Below are 22,468 nucleotides of genomic sequence, written 5' to 3'. Positions count from 1 at the left end.
GAGAGAGGGAGAGGGAGAGAAACATCAATGATGTGAGAGAATCACTGGTCGGGTGCCTCCTGCATGCCTCACACAGGGGATCGAGCCCACAACCTGGGCATGTGACCTCACCGGGAATCGAACCATGACCTCCTAGTTCATAGGTTGATGCTCAACCACTGAGCCACGCGTCCAGGCTGGAGTGATTTTTAAATGTCAATGACTTAAAGGGACATGATATTTTTGGCCTGCACTTTAATTTTTAGTGCCACAGAATCAGTCATGTTCCAGTTGGCCTGATAAGGATAAATACTATGTGTCTGTGCCTTATCCACCAACAGTGTGATACTATATATAAAACAATAAATGGTTATGATAATCTGTCTTTTAGTATTAAACATTGAGTTAATCCATGTAGTCACTGTTCATCTTAATATCAGTGAATATTAGTATCCAAACCATTGAGTGAATTCTCAGGTTTCATATTGGGAGAAATATTTCTGTTCCTTTCCTATATGTGTTGAAATCAGTCTAAGATTTTATAACATGAAGTGTGAGTTTTTCATTAACATTTTCTCAGCAGTCTAGGGGAATTTAGGATCAGATGATGTACATTTTTTTGTAGCTTTGTTCTTGGTAGAAAAAACAATATTCTTTTTAAATGGATTGATTTCATATGTTTTATTTTTAAAACTCCCTTTGTGTGTTTTCCAGTTACTCTGTCATTATTGAGTTAGTCGATGACCATTTTGAGGGCTCTCTTCGAAGACCTTTCAGTTGGAAGTCACTGGCTACCTTGAGCAGAGTTTCAGTGAATGTCTCCAAGGTAACAACATCAGCTCTGGCATTATCTGTCACTGAAATGGTTGGATTTTTTTTTCTTCTTAAATGTAGTAGAAATAGAAAAGTCATTTGGAGAAACTTCAAAGTGTTTCTACCAGTGAAGTTCTGGAATATTGTGCTAGAAGCTCTCCTCCCCCTTATGTCCCTCCCACCACCACCTGGTTGTAAGCTCCAGGAATTGAACTCTGAAGTTCCCCATAGTGGTTGATGTTGGTGGGCATTGCCTTTCTTCTCTGGGGTGCCTTCGGTAAGCACAGCCAGCACATGCTCAAAATTCACCCACACATTCACAAAGGAGTCCAAACATGGACACTTTCTTTTGAAAGTTCGCATATCTCTTGAAAAGGCAGGGAGGGAATGAATATTGATTGCTAAACACTTTACATGTTTCTCACCACCATTTCTTATCCTCATCCTAAAAGTGAGGAATCAAAGTGTCAGAGATGTTGAGTGAGAAATCCATGATCATGCAGCTCAAATGCAGGAGTGGGATTCGAACTGAGAACCAGCTGACTGCCCGGCTGTGTTCTGTTTCCTGCTGCCATCAAGATAGGAAGGAAGTCGCCAGGACTCTACAGGATGGAAGCTCTGTGTGTTCTCTGTGATTCAGTAGTTTGCTAACTGAAACAAATTGTGGGCCCCCTCCCATCTGTCCCCCTGCTGCTGGGAGTGTGAGAGCTGAGACTGGCGAGTCCAGAGGGGCCACGTGACAACTGTCTTCAATGCCAGGGCTGTAGCCTAGGAAAAGGAGCTTTGTCCTATAGAAATATGGGAGTCTATACTGTTTCTAATGTTTTTATGCCCACTTTTTGAGCAAACATTTAATATATTAAATTTTATGTTTATAACCAATATATCTACTTTATTTGCATTCTCTTGACATGTCAACAATGTCTAAATGACAGGTCCTTAGTCTAGAGTGCGAGCCCAGCTATGATGTTCCCAGGAGGACACTGCTGTGCTTTGTGATGTTCCCAGGAGCACAGGGTGAGCGGGAATGGAGACTGCGTTTCCTGCTGGAGCACTCAGATTTGTATTATGATTTTGTGGGATATGGATATTGTTTTTATTTCTCAATAGGAACTCATGCTGTGCTATCTGATTAAACCCTCTACCATGACTGACAAAGAAATGGAATCCCCAGAATGCATGAAGAGAATTCAAGTTCAGGTGTGTAACTTAGAGGTCATTCAGTTCATCCCAAAGATTCTGTCCATTGCATCGCGTCCTCTTGAACATGTGCTCCCAAGAAAACGAATGAGCCCATCTTGCCTTGGAAAGAAAGTCTTCTCGGGCCTTCCCTGCTAAACCCACTCGCACTCGCCCTTAATTCCTGCTGTTCCCATACCTGCAATGTGATCTGGTTTCTGTCCTCACCGCCCAGCTGAAACTGCTGTCCCAACAGCCTGGGACCCCCTGGCCAGGCCAGACCTCTCCTCAGTCTCATTCTCAGAGGCTAGGAGTGTCACTGTTGACATTCCTTCCTTGAACTTCTCGTCTGGCTTCTGGGGTTCTGTGTTGAGCTGAGTCTCCCTTGGTCTTCCTGACAGGATTTTCTCTGCCAGGGCTGCCAAGTTCATTGTTCTGTCATCCAGTGTTTAATGTCTCCATCTCTCGCCCTGTCTTTGACCCTCCTCCACGTCCAGCACTTCATTGTTTTTCTCTAATCTTGCACCCTTCCTCTTGGTCTCACTGCACTGTGCCACTGCAGACCTGCTCTAGGACCCCCGCGTCTCATCCCTTCAGTTTGTCCTGCCATAACCACTAGGTTAACTTTTCATAAAATGCCAATCCAGATCCACTTCTGTCCTCTCAGTGCTGACCTGGATATATCAGCGCCATCGTAGACTTGGTTCCGATGTTAAATATGAGATTTTGTACTGGCACTTCTAATCCTGGAAGGTGCTAGTAGAATCCCACAGCTGAGGCAAGTTTTGCTTTCAAAATCTTTTCACAGTTACGGTATATACTACTTGCATGTAAGGTTTATATCGCTGCATTCACTTTCCTCCGAATGTCCGGTTACAAGAAATGGGAACAGATATCCTCATTATGTAGATAGGTTTTTCTGAAAAGTAGCTGTGATGTCACATGCCTAGCATGTTCTTTCATTCCTGTTTTTGAAATTTATTCGTCTTTTTTGTTTTTATTGGTTACAGGAAGTGATTCTGAGCCGCTGGGTTTCTTCACGAGAGAGGAGTGACCAAGATGAACTTTAACATTTAACCTCAGAATTCTGATTTCACCAACAAGTATTTATTGAGTCTCCTACAATAAGCCAAGCTCAGGGAGAGGTAAAGGGTCCTTTTATTGTAATTGGCCATTAATTGGAAAGTTTAAAGGGCATGGTGCTCCCCAAACCAGAGAACTCTTCGTGTTTTAAAAAGAAATTACACCGGGGAGAAGAAGCGAGCCCTGTGCCCGGACGTCAGCTTCTGTCCTCAGTGGGCACTGACCGTGACTGGCCCCAGCTCCTCGCCTCCAGGCCCCACTCTGCATCCTCATCTGTTCAGTGAGCAGCGTGGATAGATGAGACCAGCAAGAGGGAACCTCTGTTTTACTCTAATCTAACCTCTACATGGTGACAGTTACACGATGTGGCACTCGACAGTTCCCAAAGCAGCACTTATGCACAGGCATCTCGTTACCACATCCAGTCTGTTCCCGAAAGAGTGCCGGAAAGCAGATCTGGGGGTTGCAGGATGCCATGTTCCATTACTTTAAATGAAAAAAATTACATGTCTCCGCTTGTCCAAGAACTTCAACCAATTACTGAAGCACATAACAGTCCATTTAATATTTAGCAAGGATTTTTGTATCATAGAAAGCATTTAAAACATCAATTATCTAATTATTTGTCAGTTTACTAATTGGTAGGCATGTTTGTGTAGAATACACAATATTATGCAGTATTAGATAAAAGTTGCACCTTGCTTCAGTTAACTTCTTTGAAATAAAAATAGGTGGTGAAATAATGTGAAGGAAGATGCAAAATGAGTGCAATCGACATTTAGTAAACACAGTAAACAAAGCCTTTTTTTAATTGGTTAGATCCCAATGAAGAGTTGCCTGAGGAGTGGCATTTGGAGGCAAGAGGAGGGAAGTGGGCAGAGGGCATGGGGGCGGGGAGCCAACGTAGGAGTGAGGCAACACGTAGGTCTGAGGCTCATCCACTGTCCAGATTCGAGAAGCTGGCGGACAGCCCCTCCTCGGCATTAAATGCTCCAGAGTAGATGGTTCAGAACCATCTTTGGAAGCTGAGACAAAAACAAAAAACACAGAATGAACACTTGTTTGCATCCCGCGATGCAGGACCTTGGAGATCCTGACAGCCTAAGAGTCTGCCTGTGGTTGTGTTTTAAAGGTTTGGCATTCAAGTAATGGAGCTCCCCTGCCTCAGACCAATAACGACCATCAGTTTGAAAGAGCTTCTTAGTACTTTGCTCTTCATTGGTGATGCTAGTAGCTCTTCGGCATTTTTACTGTTCACTTTGCTTACTCCAGGCTCCTTAGCAAAATGAAAGACTTTGCTTTGAATCATCACTTTCTCAAAACCTTTAATGCTGGCAAAAAATTTCAGGAGACACTTCTTCCCTATTTCATTTATCATTTGTAGTGACACTTCTTTGCAAGTGTAATCAGTGCACCAGATGCCTTTATGGTAAAACCTCTTCCAGGAATCCTTCATCAAAGTACAGTCCTCCTGTAAACACTCAGATGCTTTGTCATCAGCTGATGTGCATTGAAGGCTGTGGCGACTCCTTGGTATAAAGGCTACAATAAGGATGTGGAGAAGCCAAAGCCCGCACAGATATTTGTAACTGACGCTCCAGAAGAATGTCCAAAGCATCATCTTTAGTCCAAGAAGCCTGTAGGGAGGGTTTTCCTTCTTTATATGTAGATTTGAACACGATGTAGCAGGCCATGCACTCCTCAGCGTTACCTGAGGGCCCTGGGGGTTCTGGAATGGTATACCAGCAAAGGTGTTAGTTTAAATCACCCTCACAGTTTCCAGGTAAAAGTATTAGCTATCCCTGGCCAGTTTAACAAAGTGGTTAGAGCATCAGCCCACAGACTGAAGGGTCTCAGGTTTGATTCCTGGTCAAGAGCATGTACCTTGGTTGCAGGCTCTATCCCTGCCCCCAGCCCCAGGTCGGGGTGCTTGTGGGAGGCAACCTGTCAATGTGTCTCTCTCACATCAATGTTTCCTCCTCCTCTCTCCCCACCACTCTCTCTAAAAATCAGTTTTAAAAATATCCTCAGGTGAGGATTAACAACAACAAATAAATAAATAAAAATAAAAGCAGTATTAGCTTTTCTTTGGAAGTAGTAAGTCCTAGCACTTTCTTCTTACCTTCTGAAATAAATGTACCAGATGGCATTTGTTTTCAAAAAAAGCTCAAGTTCCTCAAGATTGGAAATTGACTCTGCAATAAAACCACCTTCAGGAGATTCTGCAGTTCCCCGGGAGAGATGCCACAGCCTCACTGAGAGCAGAAGTGGCTTCACCCACACCCCTCAAAGCTTCAGGCTTGAGTGGTTCTTAACTCTCTCAAACCTCTGAGACTTGCTTTAAAACTGAAATTCTTCACCAAATCCTCTCTCCTCCATCACTTTCCCATTCTCCTGAGGTATTCAAAGCCACTCACTGTGCCAGCATGTATTCAAGTGGCATCAGGCTGACCAACTGCACAAGCATTTCACTGAAAAGAGCACACCACAGTCAAGAACACCGCGAGACTTGGTGCAACCAACATTTTTCACGTTATATTTTGTCAACCCAGTGCAAACTATCACACAAAAAAGTGGACACCTGCTTGGTCAAGATTATACATATAAAAATTATACTTTATATGGTCACTTTTTTTTAATACACTATCACTTCCAACTATTTTTTCTAATGCAGCGGTATTTCCTAGGCCTTTAAAACTCACCTACTTTCTTCACAGGCTTTTCCACTTCCACAGGAGACATTTTTACTTAATAAGGCCGGGAAAATGATGGGATACTAGACCATGCGTCCAAACAGTGCAAGCACCAGTCACCTAAGGCCGCAACACATGCTGTGTCCTCTTTCTAGTCCAGACACAACTTGAATGATTTTTCTGCAAACCCATCTATTTCGTGTGTTGTTTACATTTGGATAAGTAATACAGGCTAACATTTTTTGCAAATTGTTACAGTAAGTGTTCAGGTAGTGGGAGTTGAGGTAGGGCAGACGCCTGTGTTCTTGTTTATCCCAAACAGCCTTTTGAGTTCAGATGGTGGACCCTCCACAGGAAGGTGTGGGGCTCGGAGATAGGCCACTGTCAGAAGTGCAAGTGGAGGACGTGGCCTGAGAGCTCCTGCATGCAGTGCCTTTACGCCATCTCCACCACTGAAGTGACACCAGCCTAGAAAAGCCTGTGAAATCAGAAATAGGGCTTGTCCGGTTGGAGGTAAAAAGGAAGAATGCCCTCCACACAGGGCTGGGTGTGTGCTGGCACCGCTGGGTGGCGGTCCCCTACCTCAAAGGTTGGGGTGCAGCCTGAGATCCCTCTCACCAGGGACCTGCTCATGCATGTAAATCTGCATACATCTTCAGGGCGTTCACAGATTCTGTGAGGACCACCTGTGGGTCCAAGGTGGGAGCTGTATGTGGTTCCTGACTTTTAATTCGTTGCCCTGGAGATGATTTTATTGAAAGCTAGGCAGTGAAATGAGCCTCGTAGAAAGGGCCCATTTTGACCTCAGCTCTGCCTCAGTGGTTATGTGACCTTGGGCAACTTACTTGCCCTTTATGAGCTTCAATTTTCAGACCTCTAAAATGGGTCCAATTAATATATTTACTTCATTGTGGTTATATGGATAAAGGAGAACTCAATAAATACCTGACACAAGGCGTTTGCCCTCCCTTCTCAGAACCCACCCAATGGGCAGGAGACAAGACACCGTGTCCGTGTTCAAAGCTAAATCTGGGTTGAGAACAGAGGTGCTGGTGGAAGTTGGGCTCACCTGATAACAAATGCAGTGTTTGTGCACAGAAGGTGGAGAGGGGAGGGGACTGTGTAGAGGCCCTGCTATGGCCACGGGCTATTTGTCCTTGGAGTGAGTTCTTCGGAGTCTGCCTTCTGAAGAACCCGCGGCCAGAGTCAGTGCCGTGGGAAGTGCTGAACCAGCCCAGGGGGTAGTGGGGCACCTGTATGTGGTTCTGTAACCACAGGCCTACCCTGCCTTTAAGGCACCGCCTCCTCAAGTTAGAGTCCACAGCTTACAGTTTTCAGGATTTTTGAACTATTTATTAAGGCTCTGGTTTTGGTATTAAATTTCAGCAATTCCTTAGTCTCTCTGATTGGCCTTGGGTGGAGGACAGGATGGCTAAGATGAACTCCTTGCTCTGAAGTCAGACGCAGGTTTGCATCCCAACTCATCCACTTACTAGCCCTACGCTCTTAACCTCACTTTTCCTCATCTATCAGCTGAAGTTAGTGTTACCAGCGTACACATACAATGGAATGCTATTCAGCCACCCAAAAAAAAGTATTGACATTCTACAATGGCGACGAATCCCGAAAACATGCCACGTGAAAGGAGCCAGACACAAAATGTTACATATTGTTTGATTCCAACTATATACCCCAAACAGGTAAATCCAATGAGAGAGAACACATTGGTGGTGACCAGGGGCAGTGGGGAGAGAGGGCTGAGGAGCTTGTGGTATAGAATCACCTTTCAGGTGATGAAATGACTTGGAACTCAATAGAGAGGGTTGAACAACATTGTACTAAATGCCTGAATTTTTTGCTTTAAAATCAGTGTAATATGAATCTCACCTCAATAAAAAAAAAACATTGTTGTCAACCCCAGAGGATCACAGGAGGACTGTGTGGGTTGGTCCTTACAAGGTGCTTATTAACACAGTGCCCAGCTAACGTACTGTTAGTCTTTTGCAGCTGTGATGGTTCATTGTGGGGGATGAGTCGTTGTGTCCTCTATTAAGGCAGTTACCTGTGCAGTTGATTATTGTATGTTGATTTTCTTCGCTTCCATATCAGAGGCTAACGTTTTCTGCCCTCATCCCCAAACTGTGAGGGGAAATGGTGACATCTGTTGCCTTTACTGCCCTGAGTGCTCTCTAAAGAATTTCGCTTCTGTAAAGTAATCGGTTCAAACATAACACTTGGTACGGATTAAACCTGCATGAATGGGACACAGTTTTAGGCAGGTTTATCAGGCTGCAGTTGGTTAGATTTCCCTATGATTTTGAGCCTCGTATAGTAGTCTGAAAGTTCCTTGTTACTTACTGATTCGTTTTTGTTTTTGTCATAATTATTTTGAATAATTTAATTCCTGATTATTCTGCCTTTATTGTTAAAGCATTTTCATTTTCTCTTTTTAAAAAACGCTATCATTTACTTGAATGTGGTTTTTAACTTAGTTTTCCCTTGTGGAGGAGTACTTAGGGTAAAAAGAAATGAAATGCCTCTCCTCCCCACCACCCACCTACCATTTATGATTTTACCAACCAAATTGAATTTTTAGAAATTTGATTACAGACTCAAATAATTATCCCATGAATGTTAACTTATTTAAAACTCTGAGGCCCATTTCTAAAGTTGAGAGAGATTTAAACCCATCAATTTAGTTTAAATCTTTGCTTTTTATATACATGCTGAAAACATTTTAAGTCTTACCATCATTTTGTGAAATACAGGGATGCCTTACTAAAAAATACATGATATGAAAAAACATATGTGAAATGGTTAAACTAAAGAGGTGATATTTTTTTATTTCAAAGCAATTCAATCTAATTTAAGTGAAAAGCTTTGAGCATTTACATTTTTTGGAATGTTTACATATTCTGAAACAATATTGCAAAGGTAGATCTTCTTCCTAACTCAAATGGACATGCTGGTAGCGTGGGGACAGTGGCCTCAGGAACACTTGGCCCAACTCCACGTCTAGCCTAGGAAAACAGTGGCCACCTTGGACACATTGCCGAGTCCCTCTGAGTCTCGGCTTCCGCAGCTGGGCAATGAGGATGAGTAATTCCTCCTGAGTTTGTTTTACAGACTAAATGAGATGACACATGAAAGGATCCGTACATGGTAGGTATACCTTCTTCCCTTTCAGATAAACCAAAAGTGTAAGCATTACCATACCCACTTCTCTAGTTTATGCCCCGGGAGGTAACACAATGGAGAAGGAGGTGATAGAAAAACAGTTTGAGGTCAAGTGAAGACAGCTCTGAAGATGGGGGAAGGTGAGGTAGCAAGCACTTCCTGAATTAAGGGAGCTAGATATGGCCTCTGTGGGGTTTTTAAAGTAATGTTTATTTGGGTTTTCTTGGTTATAATAGTAATCCATGCATGCTGTAGAGGCTTTGGAAAAATACCTTTGTGTGGGTCATTTTAGTCTTTCAAGTCCGTAACACTGAGACAAACTCTGACCTCTCTGTGAAAAGGAACCCAGTGGTCTGTCATTCCATAAGCATTGATGGAAGACCACGTGTGCGTGGGTCAGTGCTAAGCGCTGAGATGAAGAAGTGCATCTGGGGAGGTGGCAGGGAGAACTCAGACTTCATCTGGGAAGCAGAGCTGATACCAATGCAGAGTCTCCTCGTCCTTCAGTTAGCACTTAGCTGGTATGATAAAGAAACAATCAGATTCTCAGTTTATCATTCTAAGAACAGAGCAACATTGCCATCTATTGGTGTTATGAGATGCTTAATTTCCTTTATTAGGGGTAAAAAAAAAAAGGAGGGTAATACTGTGACATTACCAGTAGGGACTTTATAGCCTACTGAAGTGAAGAAACAACAGGCCGCCTACTGCCAGCGTCACCTCCAGGTGGGAGAGCAGCCTCTGAAATAAAGAGTGGGGACTGCTGAAGCTTTGAAAAGTAAGGGATGTAGCACTAAGACAGTAGCATGAAATTGGCATTCCTAATATTGATCTTATCTGAATTGCTTTATGACATATTCCTCTCCGAATTTGAATGTTGATGAAAGCAAAACCCTTATTTTCTCCTTTATCTCCACTAATACAAAAACTTGCTGGCCCAGTGGCTGCACATCCGAGGTACCACTGGTCTCCTGCAGGTCACCAGGTGGCCAGGAATTAAGTGCATGGACTTTGCAGTCAAACGTCTTTAAGCCCTGGTTTTGCCACCGTGTGACTTTGGGCAAGTCATTTCCTCAGTTTCCCTTTTCATCTGTAAAATGATGCCAGCATAACGTTAGTGCCTACTTCACAGGTGGTCTTAAGTGAAAGGGAAGAATAAGAAGTGTCTGTTCTGGTGTGGAGACCTTTATGAATACTTGTTGACTGCAGCTGCTATGATTACCAATAATCAGGTAAAGAACAGGACGAGAGAAGGGGAGTACTAAGATAGCATGTTAAGACCAGGGGCATATTGGAATACTATTCCCCAAACGCAACACATTTTTATATTTACCCGCTGAGATCTTTACAAATTCTTGAACACCACAGAGTAGCAGTCACAGTTCTGTTTAAAGTGGTATCATGTTCACTCAGCCGGCTTGGCTCAGGGGTTGAGTGTCGACCTATGAATCAAGAGGTCACAGATAATCAATGATTCTCTCTCATCATTGATCTTTCTGTTTATCTCTCCCTTCTTCTCTCTGAAATCAATAAAAATATATATTTTCAAAAATAAAGTGGTGTCATGTTCTGGGTGGGAAGTTTTGTTTTTCTCTAAAGTACCAGAATTTACAAGTACAAACATTGGTGTGCCTGCATTTTTTCCCACTGAAGTTGCCAGTGCTGAAACATTGACCAAACACCCCTTTGGAAGCAAGCTTTACGGATCTGTAGCAAGTTTCCTGAATATCTATATTACTAAGTAATTTTTGGTACTGTGATGGTGGGTACACTGAAGATGGGTTTGGTGCTTTGAAGTTGAGTACCTTGAGGATGGGTTTGGTTTTCAGAAGTTAGACAGCACTTGGTGCCCAGGCTCCAGAATAAGATGTGGTGGAGTAGATCACATTTGACCAAAAATAAGTGATTTCTGGAAGCAGGTTCCAAAGAGGAATTCTGAAATGTTTTGCTGATTGGCTGTTTAAACTTCCATGATTATTTGGATATACAAATTCTAACAAGCTTGTTAAAATCGCCTCGTCTCTTTATAGTTGCTTAGCCCAGCTTTCCCCTTTCTTCTTCTGAATATTAGAAAAACAAGACATCCCTTCACTGAGTCCTTTCTGAAGTGGCACAGAACGTGGGAAGAGAAGGTAAACCCAGCCGCGGACCTCCTGTCGGGTCAGGCAAAATGAGAAGGAAACGCCTGGTGTTCGGCTTCTGAGGAATTGCAATCCAGTTTGTGCGTGTGGATTAGAAAGGCTAATTCGGGGGTGCACGCCCATCGCCTAACTTAGATTCTGAGACCCTTTCTTTGTTTCCCCTTTTTTCCCCTATTGTTGACCATCAAGAGGTTACTCTAAGCTTTTCAAGAAAAACAGTGAGGTGAAAATACTCTATTTCATAAATTGCAGATGTCTTGCTCACCTTCTTACAAATGCCCCCACCTTCTGGATTCACATGGAAAGGTGAATTTATTCAGCTCTAATTAATTTATAGGAAGAGTTTTCATTGTTCTGGGAATAAAACACGCTGCCACTTTATGCTTTAACGAGGATTCTCAGTTTGAAAACTGAAATTCTATGAAAAGAATTTTGAAAACCCAGGGCAATTTTTATTAATTTTGTAAATTCTTATACTGCGATAAACTGAAGTATGCTTCAAGGGGAGCCCTGTCACTTTTTTTTTTTTTTTTTTAATTAACCACAGGTTACTGTATTTAGAAGTCTCTATGGTCTGTTAAAAGTAGTAACCCCCAAATATCCTGTCCCTTCTGCTTTGACAGGGCGCACTCAGCACAAACCACTCCCCGGAGGAGGACTCGGCTCTTGATCCGGGTGGTCGATCACGTAGAAGCCACGCTCTTCTATCGCCCGGTAGAGCGTGATGTACTTGGAAGCCTTCCTGGTCCTGGGGACCACAAACTTCTCCGTGAACTCGTTCTTGTCCAGTTGCTCCTTGCCTTCTGTGGTCAGAATGCAGTTAATGAATGTGAGGGTGTAACTGTAGCAGTTGTGGTGTTCCTCTTCATACCTTCAAAACAAGGACGTGAAGAAGAGAAGGCTTAGCTTTGGAAGCTGCTCAGGAACAGGCCTCGAAGCTGCTGAAGGCCTTCCATAACTGAAATCGGGCTCACTCAGCGAGCTGGGCCCCAGCCTGGGCAGGGACGCTTGGCATCTTGGGCTAGTGCAGATTGCAACGTAAGATACAGATGAGACTTAACTGAACGTTCAGAGTGGTGAGTGAAGGTGCACATAAACCCCAACTTGGGGAACTTAATTTCGCAGAAATTCTAGATTCTAGAAGTAGAATTTCATTTCTTAAATTTTAGGATAGCCTACATTTCAAGGGTCACCTGAAAACAATTTAAATGGACAAGTATGCTATATATCTAAAGTGTTAAGGGAACAAGGAATTGAGAAATTAATTTCAAAATTGCTAAAACCAAACAATAGAACCTTAAAATATTTATAAATTTTGAATATCATTTAAATTTTTTGTTTTATGGACTATAATATCACAGCTCTTGCTGTACATATTACTATTAAGTGTTAAGTATGTAAAAAATACCTATTCAAATAATGAGAGTTCTAAGTTCTGGCCCTTTCAACCCTTAAAATGCTCTGATTCTATTATGTAATACTAGAGGCCCGGTGCATGAAATTCGTGCATGGGTAGGGTCCCTAGGCCTGGCTGGCGATCAGGGCCAATTTGTGGGGTGACCGGCAGGGCGATCGGGGGGGGGGGGGGGGCCCAATGGCACCCAGCTTGGCTGCCCTGGGGCCTGCGGGCAGCTCCTGCATTGAGCATCTGCCCCTTGGTGGTCAGTGCGCGTCATAGCGACCGGTCGCACCGCCATTCGGTCTATTTGCATATTTGGCTTTTATTATATAGGATATGCTGGCTCACCTCTGAAGAAACCCCTGCTTAAATTCTGTTACAGGTGCTACTATAAAGGCCGCTCAGCGTCCTCAGTGACTTGATGACGTTTGTGTGGCAAATGTGGGCCAGGGAGCAGGTGGTGTCAGCAGCCCCATACCTGTGAGGCAGCCAGGCCCCCGTGGTGGAGAAGTCTTCCAGGTACTTGTCCCACTGGTCCATCAGTCCAAACATGCCGGGCTGCAGTAATGGGATACTTACACTCTGCTCCCAGCCTGCTTCGTCTCGCTGGACACCGTGCACAGTGTAATTATAGACGACCCCTGCAACCAAAGCCAGGATCATGCAGGAGCTTGAGGGGACGTGCCCTTCGGTGAAAGGGGGACGTCAGACAACGACAGCAGCACCACAGTAACCTGACATATCGGAAGCCCGGGTTGCACTTTCTGATTCCTGCCAATTAGCAATAGGCCCCGAGAGGCTCTGGGACCTCCTTTCTCCAGGATCGTCAAGTTCAGGAGGCAGCCCCTCGCCTAGGAGATTTCGAGAAGGTCTTGCCTGGAGTTAAGGAGAGGCTATGGTGCCGCTGCCTCCCCTACTTTCTGCAAAGCAGTTCCTTCAGGGAAACCCAGTTCTTGCTCCACCTGCTCTTCAGCCCTCTGGAGTCACCCCCAGGAAACAGAGACAACAATAGGCACCAGGATAATCACCTCCAAATATTTTTGTTGAAGTTCTCTGTTTACAAATGGGCCTAGCTTTCCTCCAATCAGCAATAAATTTCTAGTGATCAGACTGGTGGTTAGTTTTACTGATCACATGGGTAACTCTGAGTTCAAAAACGCAGTCCTAGGTTTCTGTTCACAGTATCAGTTTCTCCTGCCTCAAGGAGGTGAACAATGGCTCACCTGGCTGGCCTGCTCACCTTCCCAGGCCTGCAAGTGGCTCACCGGGCCCTTTTCCTGCAGATAAGGATGTTCTGGGTTCAGGGGTTGCAGACTCTGTGCCCTCAGAGCTAAATCTGGCCAAAAGAACTGTTTTATTTAAACATGCTGCTGCTGCTTTTGTTTGTTTTGTTTTTGTGTTGTTTTTTTTACAGAAAGCCGCTGCAGGCTCCACCACCTGCTCTGGTGTTATATCCCCTGACTTATCCAGAGGTTTCTGCCTAATTCCTGGAGACCCTGGAGTGTGAAGACCCGCTAGCAGTGGGCTGAGTGAGTACAGGATTGGAGAGCTGAGGGCCTGGATCCAGATTCTGGTTCCCACACCCAGTGAGGTCTTGGGCAACTCAATCTCTCCAGGATTCTGTTTTTTCCTTGTTTAAACACCAACAAAAAACTAAAAGGTTTCTGTCACTCTTGGCTGAGAAAACATTAATGGCATTTTTTTCAAATATTTAGTATTGTTAGGAATACTTTGCTGTACAGTCAAGTATTTGGGGGGATAGTAGCATCACTCATCTCATGGTCCAGCAAGAGAAACCAGGGACCAGAGGAATTCCTAATTAAATGTTGCACGATCACTTTTCTTTAGAAATGCCACTCTCGTCTGGATACTTTGGGGATTTTTTAAGCTAAAAAAAAAAAAAAAAATGAAAATGCACTCACCATTTGTGTTAGTTATTCCAACATGAAGATCAGACCTTCCATCATACTCCCTGAAAGAAACAAATATTTTTTCCTCATTTGCATATGTCTGGCATAAAGAGTTGGTACTTAGAGTCGGGGAGTGATGGGCCTCCTCTCTTGCCTGGTGCCAGATTGCCAACAGTGTCCGAGTTAGTGAAAGCCCTGTTTCAAAGCTGGTTAGGCCAATTCTACATTTGAGATCTAAAATTTCCCCCCTGCCCCCATCTATGTTGTTGCCCCGCCCCCAGTACTAAAGGTGAGTGTGCTAGAAGGCCAGTCCTGCTAGAGCAAAAAGTCAGCATAACACCTGGCAGAGGAGCCCACCCAGAGGTGATTTGTTAAAGGAGCACCTTATTCTTTCCTCCTTTTCTGTGAGGTGACAGCCTGTTCCTCAGGCAAACATGGGTGAGAGGCTCCTGAATGCCTCCCAGTGCAGTCTGCCTTCGCCCATTTTGGTCTTGTGGCCTATGACCACACCCACTTCAGCCCTTGTCTCCTGGAATTATTATTTACCTGAGACTGGACATTAGATGGATAAGTCCGTATAATTTAACCTTCGTATACAATCCCAGGCCATCACTTACTAGCCCTGAGACATTGGGTAATTCATTTACTCTCTCTAACCCGTTTCCTCAACTATAAACTGGGGATATCATAAGCCTCCTAGTGAGCTGGCTGTAAGAGTAAGGTATCTATTGAGTGCCTGCCGAATAGAGGTTATTTTTAAATGATAAAGCTCCTTTGTCAGACCACAGGTCTGGATATTTGGTTCCTCATTAAAAGCAAGCAGTTGCAGGTTTTAAAATGACCAAGGACACACATGGCTGCCCCATCTCTTTAGAGCAGTCTCCTCCAGGTCATCTTGTTGGAGCCACTTGGAGTTCTTTTGAGACCCTGGGGGTTCCAGAGGTGGAAAATGAGGCGTGGCTCAGTGGTTGAGCGTTGACCTATGAACCAGGAGGTCACGGTTCAATTCCTGGTCAGGGCACATGCCCAGGTTGCAGGCTTGATCCCCAGTGTAGGATGTGCAGGAGGCAGCCAATCAATGATTCTCTCATTACTGATGTTTCTATCTCTCCCTCTCCCTTCCTCTCTGAAATCAATACAAATATTTTTAAAAAGAAATGAAATGAAAATGAAGCTGAGAAAAACAGGGATAGTCTTGGTGGCTGATGACAGTGCGGCACCCACCGAATTTTCTACCCCGAGCTCATCCCCTGAGCACATCACTGCCCTTGGTTTCCTGCCTAAATCCCAGGCATGTCCTCCCTCGCTCTTCTTTCCTTCAGTTATTTCTCAGTCTCGCAACACATGTTTATTGGGTGTCAACTGTGAGCCTGTACAGACAGGAATTTCTCATATTTTGAAGTGAAGGGCTAGTGACATACAGGAAATAAAACCGGGTCTCTGCCCTCACGGAGTTTTCTCGCTTCCAGAGAAGACTTTTGAGCTCTAGTTTAGCAGGTTTCTAATAGACCTGTAAGTGCTGTGAAGGGAAATAATACATAAAATGTTGCAGATGCACATAATGGGGCAGGGCCAGGGCCGCCCCTCTCCTATATGTCACCTTTGGACAAATGAAGGGGCCCTTCTTCCTGCAGAAGCAGCTCTGCGTGGCGTGGTGAGTGGAATACTGAGTTTCAGTGCTCACCACCACCTTGGCCCGGTGCCTCTGTGCAGCCCACACCCTGCACAGCCACGTGGCAGCCCTGAGGCATCCTAACCTCTCGAGATCAGAGCCTCAGGGATTCCTCTGGGTCACTGCTGGGTTCTCTTTTATGAAGTCAGTGAAATTGTCTCAAGGTAAATTGTGGGAGTCAGTCCTGAGAGTTTGGAAATTGGGTGTAAAGGAAGGAAACGGTTTGGGACTTAGCTTTAGAGGGTCTGGTGGACAGGAGGCTACATAAGACTCTGCGAATCCTGTCCTGAGGGGGTAAAGGGGTTGGGAGAATGCCAAAGCATATGGCTTGTTTCAACACCACCACCTCAATTCTGCCAATGCCCAGGGAAGCCACGTATGTCAGTATGACCCCACATCATAGAATAAGTAAATCTTAATAGGGGCCGATCAGGAAGCCGGTCATGTGTCATTTGAGTGCAGGGCTGTGGCTTATTCACCGGGACATCCCTAGAGTTTCCCACCCAGAACTGCTCAGTAAGGATTTGTTGAATGAACCATGTTTTGGCAAATGAATTCCAAAATGTAACCACTTTATTCAAAAACGTTTGGAATCCAAACAGTTAATGACAAGTTAGCATGAATGAGGGGCTTGCTTATAAAACGGTTTTGCACAACACCTTTTACACACTTCGGTTCATTTCAGCCTCAGAGGGACAGTAAGGAAATCGATGCAAGAATTTAGTTAGCAGGGAAGTGAACAGTCAACTCCGATGTTCTCATCCCAAGCACTCCTGAGGGCATGAGAGCGTTGGGAGCATTAGATCGGGATGATGCGCATGGACACGCTTCCAGCATGTGCCAGCATTCAGCAGCACCCCTGCTCTCTTGCAGCCTGGCTTGTCCATTTGTAAACTCCACAAGGACTCTCAGGAGGCACAGCCCTTCCTTTTGATTTCTGAAACCTTAAAGTCAGGTGGTGCCTGCAATGGAAACAAACCAGCTCCAGTCTTCAATTTAATTCACCTCCATGCAAAAGAGTCTTCACGCTCCGTACATTGAACCTGTTTATCAGAGAGGTTACAAACTAACTCACAATGAAGGTATTTTGGTAAGACTGGCTGCTGGGACATTTTTTTCAATTAGCCTCTTAGCTCAAAATCTATGGCTAAGTAAGTCTCCAGATTATGGATTTCTCTCTCTTAAAATTGTGTAAGTAGGTTTGACCTTCATATATTCTTGCACTTCTCGCTCCAGGGAAGTATGCACACCGTCTATTTCTATAAAACAAATAGGCCTACATTTTAGAATCAAATGCCAAAAAAACTGGAAAGAATTATCCACCACATTTCACTCTCACTGTAAAAGGTTTTAGTGACTACCACACAGAAGGAAAGTTTGCACAATTCAATGTAACACGTAAAAAACACTGTACCTAAGAAACGTCCCTTGAGTTGGCCTGAGGAGGAATGAACATTTTTCTTGATGGCCATTGGTAAACGGATTGGAGATGCTAACAGGTGCTTCCTCCAGCTTCCTGGAGCCCACATCCTGCCGGCAGAGGGGGCAGCATCGCGGCACGCTGAAGCTGTAGATGTATTTCCTGCAATGGTTGAATTTAATCAAAGGCTTTCCGGCCTCTGCGCCCTGCATGGCTTTCCCGTCCTGGGCAGCCAGGGGCAGTTTCCCCAGACTTCCTTTTCCTGATCGCCCAGGTAGCAAATTCACGCAGCCCGAGTAACCTGATCAGCAATGACGTCATTCTGATTGACGGCCTCGGAAGCCAAACCGGGTGGAATTAACCAGTACAGTAACCAGGCCGCCCCTACAACGAGTGTCCTAAAGAGCTTTCATTTTCCTTTTCGTTTGTGCTGGCGTACAAGACTGTTTTTCCTAGCCTTTATACCTTCTGCACCTGTTGGCAGCCAGCTCCTACTCATGCTTTCAAGCCCTAGGTTTCTGTGAAAACCTCCTCCGCCCCCTGCAGCGTTCCCTGCCCCTGCCGCGCTGGGCTCCTGTGTCCCCCAGAGCACTGTCCTTTCGTTAGTCATACGTCTAGGCGCCTCTTGGAATTGGGCATCCGCACTTACTTTTGTGTTTCTAGTGAAGTTTATGTCGTTTTGGTTTTGAATAAGTAACCTTACTTTGCGGTTACTCTCTTTTGATGCTTTATATTGTAGAAGTAATCTTGCTCATAAAAAATTAACAGCACAGTAAAAATAAAGACAGTGGTTACCCGAGGTAGTAGTTACTGACTGGGAGAGGGTGTGAGAGGTTCTCAGACTGCATTTTAAAATCAACCAACTAGCCCGGCCGGTGTGGCTCGGTGAAAGAAAGCTGATATAATTTATTAATATCAGACAAAGTACAAGAAGAAGAATTTTGAGGTATTTCCTTTTTTGAACTAGCACTCTCAGAAACATCTTTTATATAGTGTATTACATGCACCATTCTGTCTGGAGTCAACACATTCCTTCACTGAAAACAGTATCCTGATGCAATGAACAACTAGCATTCTCAGAAACATCTTCTGTATACGTCTTTACATAGTGCACAACAGGAGGTGAATAGATTCTTTCACTGATATAACACTGTCCTGAATCACATGGCAACTAGCCCAAAGAGGGAAATTTATTAGTCATAATGGGTTGGAAAAACAGAAGAGCGATCTTAAATTTATTTGAACCTAAAAACATACTTCAAAAAATATATACCAAATGTTAACCAAACTTTAAAAGGATAATAGACAATTCCACAGTGGGGTTACACTAGAAATAAAAAGAAATCAATAAGAAAAGGCTAACTAGGAAATTCCCAGTAGCTTAGAAATTAAGCAGCATACTGCTAAATAATGTATGGGTCAAAGAAAAAATAACAATGGAAATTAGAAAATATTTCAAATCTAATCGCAATGACATTAAAACTTGTGAAATACAACTAAAAGGGGCTTCGAGGGAAAATTATAGCTTTAAATACTTAAAAAAGAAGAAGCTAGAAAACAAGAACAATTTGAACTTAAAAATATAGAAAAAAGAAAGATAATAAAGATTAGAGCAGAAGTCTGAAGTAAAAATCATACATACAATACAGAAAATGAACAAAGCTAAAGTAAACTGCAGGATGAGATGGCTCCCATGGTAAATTATCCTGAACATTTAAGAAGAAAGTAATACCTACATCACACAGACATTTTCAGAGAACTGAAAAGAAGGAGGACTTCCAAACTCATGCATATCTCAGATACTAAAACTTGACATGGACATTCTGAGGAAGGAACATACAGACCACTCTCTCTCATGAACAAGGATAAAGAAATCCTAAACACACTATTAACAAACAGGATCTAATGAATTATAGAAAGAATAATATAACAATAAAGAATAAAACAATATGGCTTTCTTGATAGATGGGAAAGGATTTGATTTTTTAAAAAAGACATGTTCATGATAAAAACTCTCAGAAGCCCTAACCGGTTTGGCTCAGTGGGTAGAGCGTCGGCCTGCGGACTGAAGGATCCCAGGTTCAATTCCAGTCAAGGGCATGTACCTTGGTTGCGGGCACATCCCCAATAGGGGGCGTGCAGGAGGCAGCTGATCGATGTTTCTCTCCCATCGATGTTTCTAACTCTCTATCCCTCTCCCTTCCTCTCTGTGAAAATCAATATATATTTTTTAAAAACTCTAAGAAAACTTGAAAGAAAAAGAAACTTCTTTAATTTGATAATGGATAGCTTCAAAAACCCTAGAGCTAACATTTTAATTAATGGTGAAATACTAAATAATTTCCCTGAATTCAGGAACACGACCAGGTTGTCCGCTGTTACTACTTTTATTTAAGGTTACACTGAGAGTTCTCAGCAGTAAGCCAAGAAAAAGAAATAAAGGATAGCTCAGTTGGTTGTCCTGATACACCAGGGTTGTGGGTTTAATCCTGATCAGGGCACACAAGAATCAGCCAATGGATACATAAATAAGTGGAACAACAAATAGATTTCTCTCTCTCTCTCTCTTTCTCTCTCTCTCTCTCTCTCAGATCAATAAATAAAAATTTAAAAAAAGAAAATATATAAATATTGAAAATGAAGTAAAACTCATTATTTGCTGATGGCATGATTGTGTGTGTAGAAAATCCAAAACAATCAACAAACAAACCATTAGAATTAATACATAAATATAGCATGGAACAAGCAACAACAATTAGGACATTTTGTAAAATATCATTTAAAATAGCATCCAAAAACCCATTTAGATACCTAGGAATGCATCTAATAAAAGTTGTCAGAGACCTGTACACTGAAAACGACAAATTTCCCAATGTAGTTCCTAAATTTCTGAAATTTCAAAAGTTCTAATTGGAAGTATATACTGTGCTCATTCATTGGAAGACAATATTTTTACAAAAGCAAAGTAAAAGAACTACATACAGTTATATGGTGTTCTCATAGTATGTATACATCAACACTGACGGCTATATGTTGTTCTTACAACACACATAGGTCTCACAGGTATAATGTTGGTCAAAAGAAGACAAAGAGTACATACTGAATTATTTCATTTATATCAAGGTCAAGAACAATCTAATTTGTGATGACAGAGGTGAGAATTACACTTATCTTTGGGAGCTATTGATTGGAAAGGGGCGTAAGGGAGCCCTCTGGGGTATTGATAATGTTCTTTTATCTGGGTGGTGGTTTCATCAGTGTATACATATGTAAAATTCATAGGAGCATATGTGTTTTGTCTGTTATATTTCAGTGTTTAAAAAAATTTTTTAAGAATTTTTTTTAAAGGCAATAGGAAATCATTGAAATGTTTAAAAGAGTTTAATGACATGATCCGATTTACTTTTAACAAAATAGGTTTTGTGTAACAACAGACTAGCAGGGGGCAGGAGCAGAAGCCAGAAGAGCAGTTAAGAGGCCATTGCATGGGCCCAGGCAAGGAGTGAGGGTTGCTCAGACTAGAACCATAAAAGTAGAAATGGAGACGAGAGGATTCATTGGAGGGCAGGATCTGCTCTCAAATGTAGGTGCAGGATTTGAAGGATATAGAGAACCAGAGGAACGTGTCAAGAGTTATCTTTCTGGGCCCTAGCCTGTTTGGCTCAGTGGATAGAGCATCAGCCTGCAGACTCAAGGGTCCCAGGTTCGATTCTGGTCAAGGGCATGTACCTTGGTTGCGGGCACATCCCCAGTAGGGAGTGTGCAGGAGGCAGCTGATCGATGTTTCTAACTCTCTATCCCTCTCCCTTCCTCTCTGTAAAAAAAATCAATGAAATATATATATTTAAAAAAAGAGTTATCTTTCTGGGTTTCCACCATAGGAAATGGAAGACAAATAGCAGAGGAATGCCTGGAAAGAAAATGACTAAAATTTGGGGAGTAGAGATTTTGTAAAAGAGCAATTGGGAGAGGTCTAAGGGATTCCTTACTTGGGAGGCGAGGTCTGGCGGTAACAGTTGGGACAGGGCCTGAGAAAGGGGTTCGGGAGTACAGATTTACATACAGGTCGGCGTGTTTGGGATTAAGATGCGCAGAGGAGAGGCGGGAGCTTAGCCTCCAGAGAGGTGAGGTGACTCTAGGGACGCGAGAAGTCGCTAAGGAATGCTCTCGGAGAGGGGACAGACCCGTAGGAACCAACAGCACACGGTACCAGACTGGCAGGACTAGGGTGCTCGCTAGGACCCGCCCAGGAGGCTTGGAAATGGCGGGACGAGGAATGCAGGGACTGAGGACCGGCTCCGCCTCCACCCCGGGGCGGAACCAATTGTGACGGCGGCGCGGTTTCCGGCCGGCACTACAAAGGTGCACACGGGGAGGGGGGCGGCGTGCGCCGTCGTGACGCGGCCGCGCGGGAGTGGCAGGGCCGAGGCAGCGACGGCGGCGGCCAGACTAAGAGGCGATAGAACGACCACGGCCCTCTACCCCGACCACCATGAGCACCAAACAGGTCACTTGCAGGTTAGTGTGCGGCTCTGCGGGGGTCCCGGAGCGCCGGGCCGTTTGGGGCGTCTCCCCCCCGGGTCCTGGGCGACGAGTGCGCGCTCGTGCAGCCGCCGGGGAAACTGAGGCTGGAGCGGATTCGTGGAAGGTTGCTCGGCTCACCGTCCGGCGTTTCAAGGTGGAGCTAGCGCTGGGCCCGAGCCGGGGACCCGGCGGTGTGTGGCCGTGTTTCGTGACCGAGCCCCGGGAGGAGGCCAGCGCCGGGGCCGAGCTGGAGTTGGCAGCGTGGCCCGTGTGGGCTGGAGGGACGTGCGAGCCAGGGGCGTGCGGGGTGCCGGGGCCTGGGAGAAGGGCTCTTGGGACTTACCGCCGAGCAGGAAAAGGAGGTTTGGATTCGAGGCCGGGTCCGCGGAAAGGTCGTTGACAAAAGGGGATGCGACACAGGAGTGGGTGGTTAATCGGTGATGAGGGCCTCGAAGAAGCTGAGGCCCGAAAGCGGCCT

General features: G+C 44.2%; 3 protein-coding genes across 9 annotated transcripts in view; 2 read left to right on the top strand and 1 right to left on the bottom strand.

Moving 5' to 3' along the window:
* TSEN2 (tRNA splicing endonuclease subunit 2) overlaps positions 1-3,917 on the top strand; it is a 39,241-nt gene extending 35,324 nt beyond the window's left edge. Inside the window, exons 11-13 of the mRNA XM_054729624.1 lie at positions 694-805; positions 1,903-1,992; positions 2,982-3,917. Coding sequence (XP_054585599.1) covers positions 694-805; positions 1,903-1,992; positions 2,982-3,041 — 262 coding nt within the window. The 3' untranslated portion in view covers positions 3,042-3,917. The remainder of the gene's footprint in view (positions 1-693; positions 806-1,902; positions 1,993-2,981) is intronic.
* A 7,535-nt stretch (positions 3,918-11,452) lies between these two features.
* MKRN2OS (MKRN2 opposite strand) lies at positions 11,453-22,437 on the bottom strand. 7 transcript variants are annotated; one of them, XM_054729518.1, is made up of 5 exons: positions 22,334-22,437; positions 17,461-17,628; positions 14,387-14,436; positions 12,943-13,105; positions 11,460-11,936 (listed from the first exon to the last, which is right to left on the bottom strand). In XM_054729518.1, exons 4-5 carry the CDS (start codon positions 13,014-13,016, stop codon positions 11,696-11,698), a joined length of 315 nt encoding a protein of 104 aa, XP_054585493.1. In that variant the 5' UTR covers positions 13,017-13,105; positions 14,387-14,436; positions 17,461-17,628; positions 22,334-22,437; the 3' UTR covers positions 11,460-11,695. The 7 variants fall into 7 exon arrangements, with proteins under 7 accessions (XP_008150413.1, XP_054585497.1, XP_054585493.1 ...); XM_054729520.1 differs by lacking the exon at positions 22,334-22,437 and adding an exon at positions 21,677-21,750; XM_054729521.1 differs by lacking the exon at positions 22,334-22,437 and adding an exon at positions 21,651-21,708.
* The window catches only part of MKRN2 (makorin ring finger protein 2), a 32,214-nt gene continuing 31,585 nt past the window's right edge, over positions 21,840-22,468 (top strand). The window contains exon 1 of the mRNA XM_008152204.3: positions 21,840-21,984. Coding sequence (XP_008150426.2) covers positions 21,959-21,984 — 26 coding nt within the window. The 5' untranslated portion in view covers positions 21,840-21,958. The remainder of the gene's footprint in view (positions 21,985-22,468) is intronic.

This window comes from Eptesicus fuscus, chromosome 18 (assembly GCF_027574615.1).
Source record: "Eptesicus fuscus isolate TK198812 chromosome 18, DD_ASM_mEF_20220401, whole genome shotgun sequence".
Taxonomy (NCBI): Eukaryota; Metazoa; Chordata; class Mammalia; order Chiroptera; family Vespertilionidae; genus Eptesicus; species Eptesicus fuscus.
Note: the sequence above shows the minus strand (reverse complement) of the source record. Positions and strands in the feature narration are given on the sequence as shown.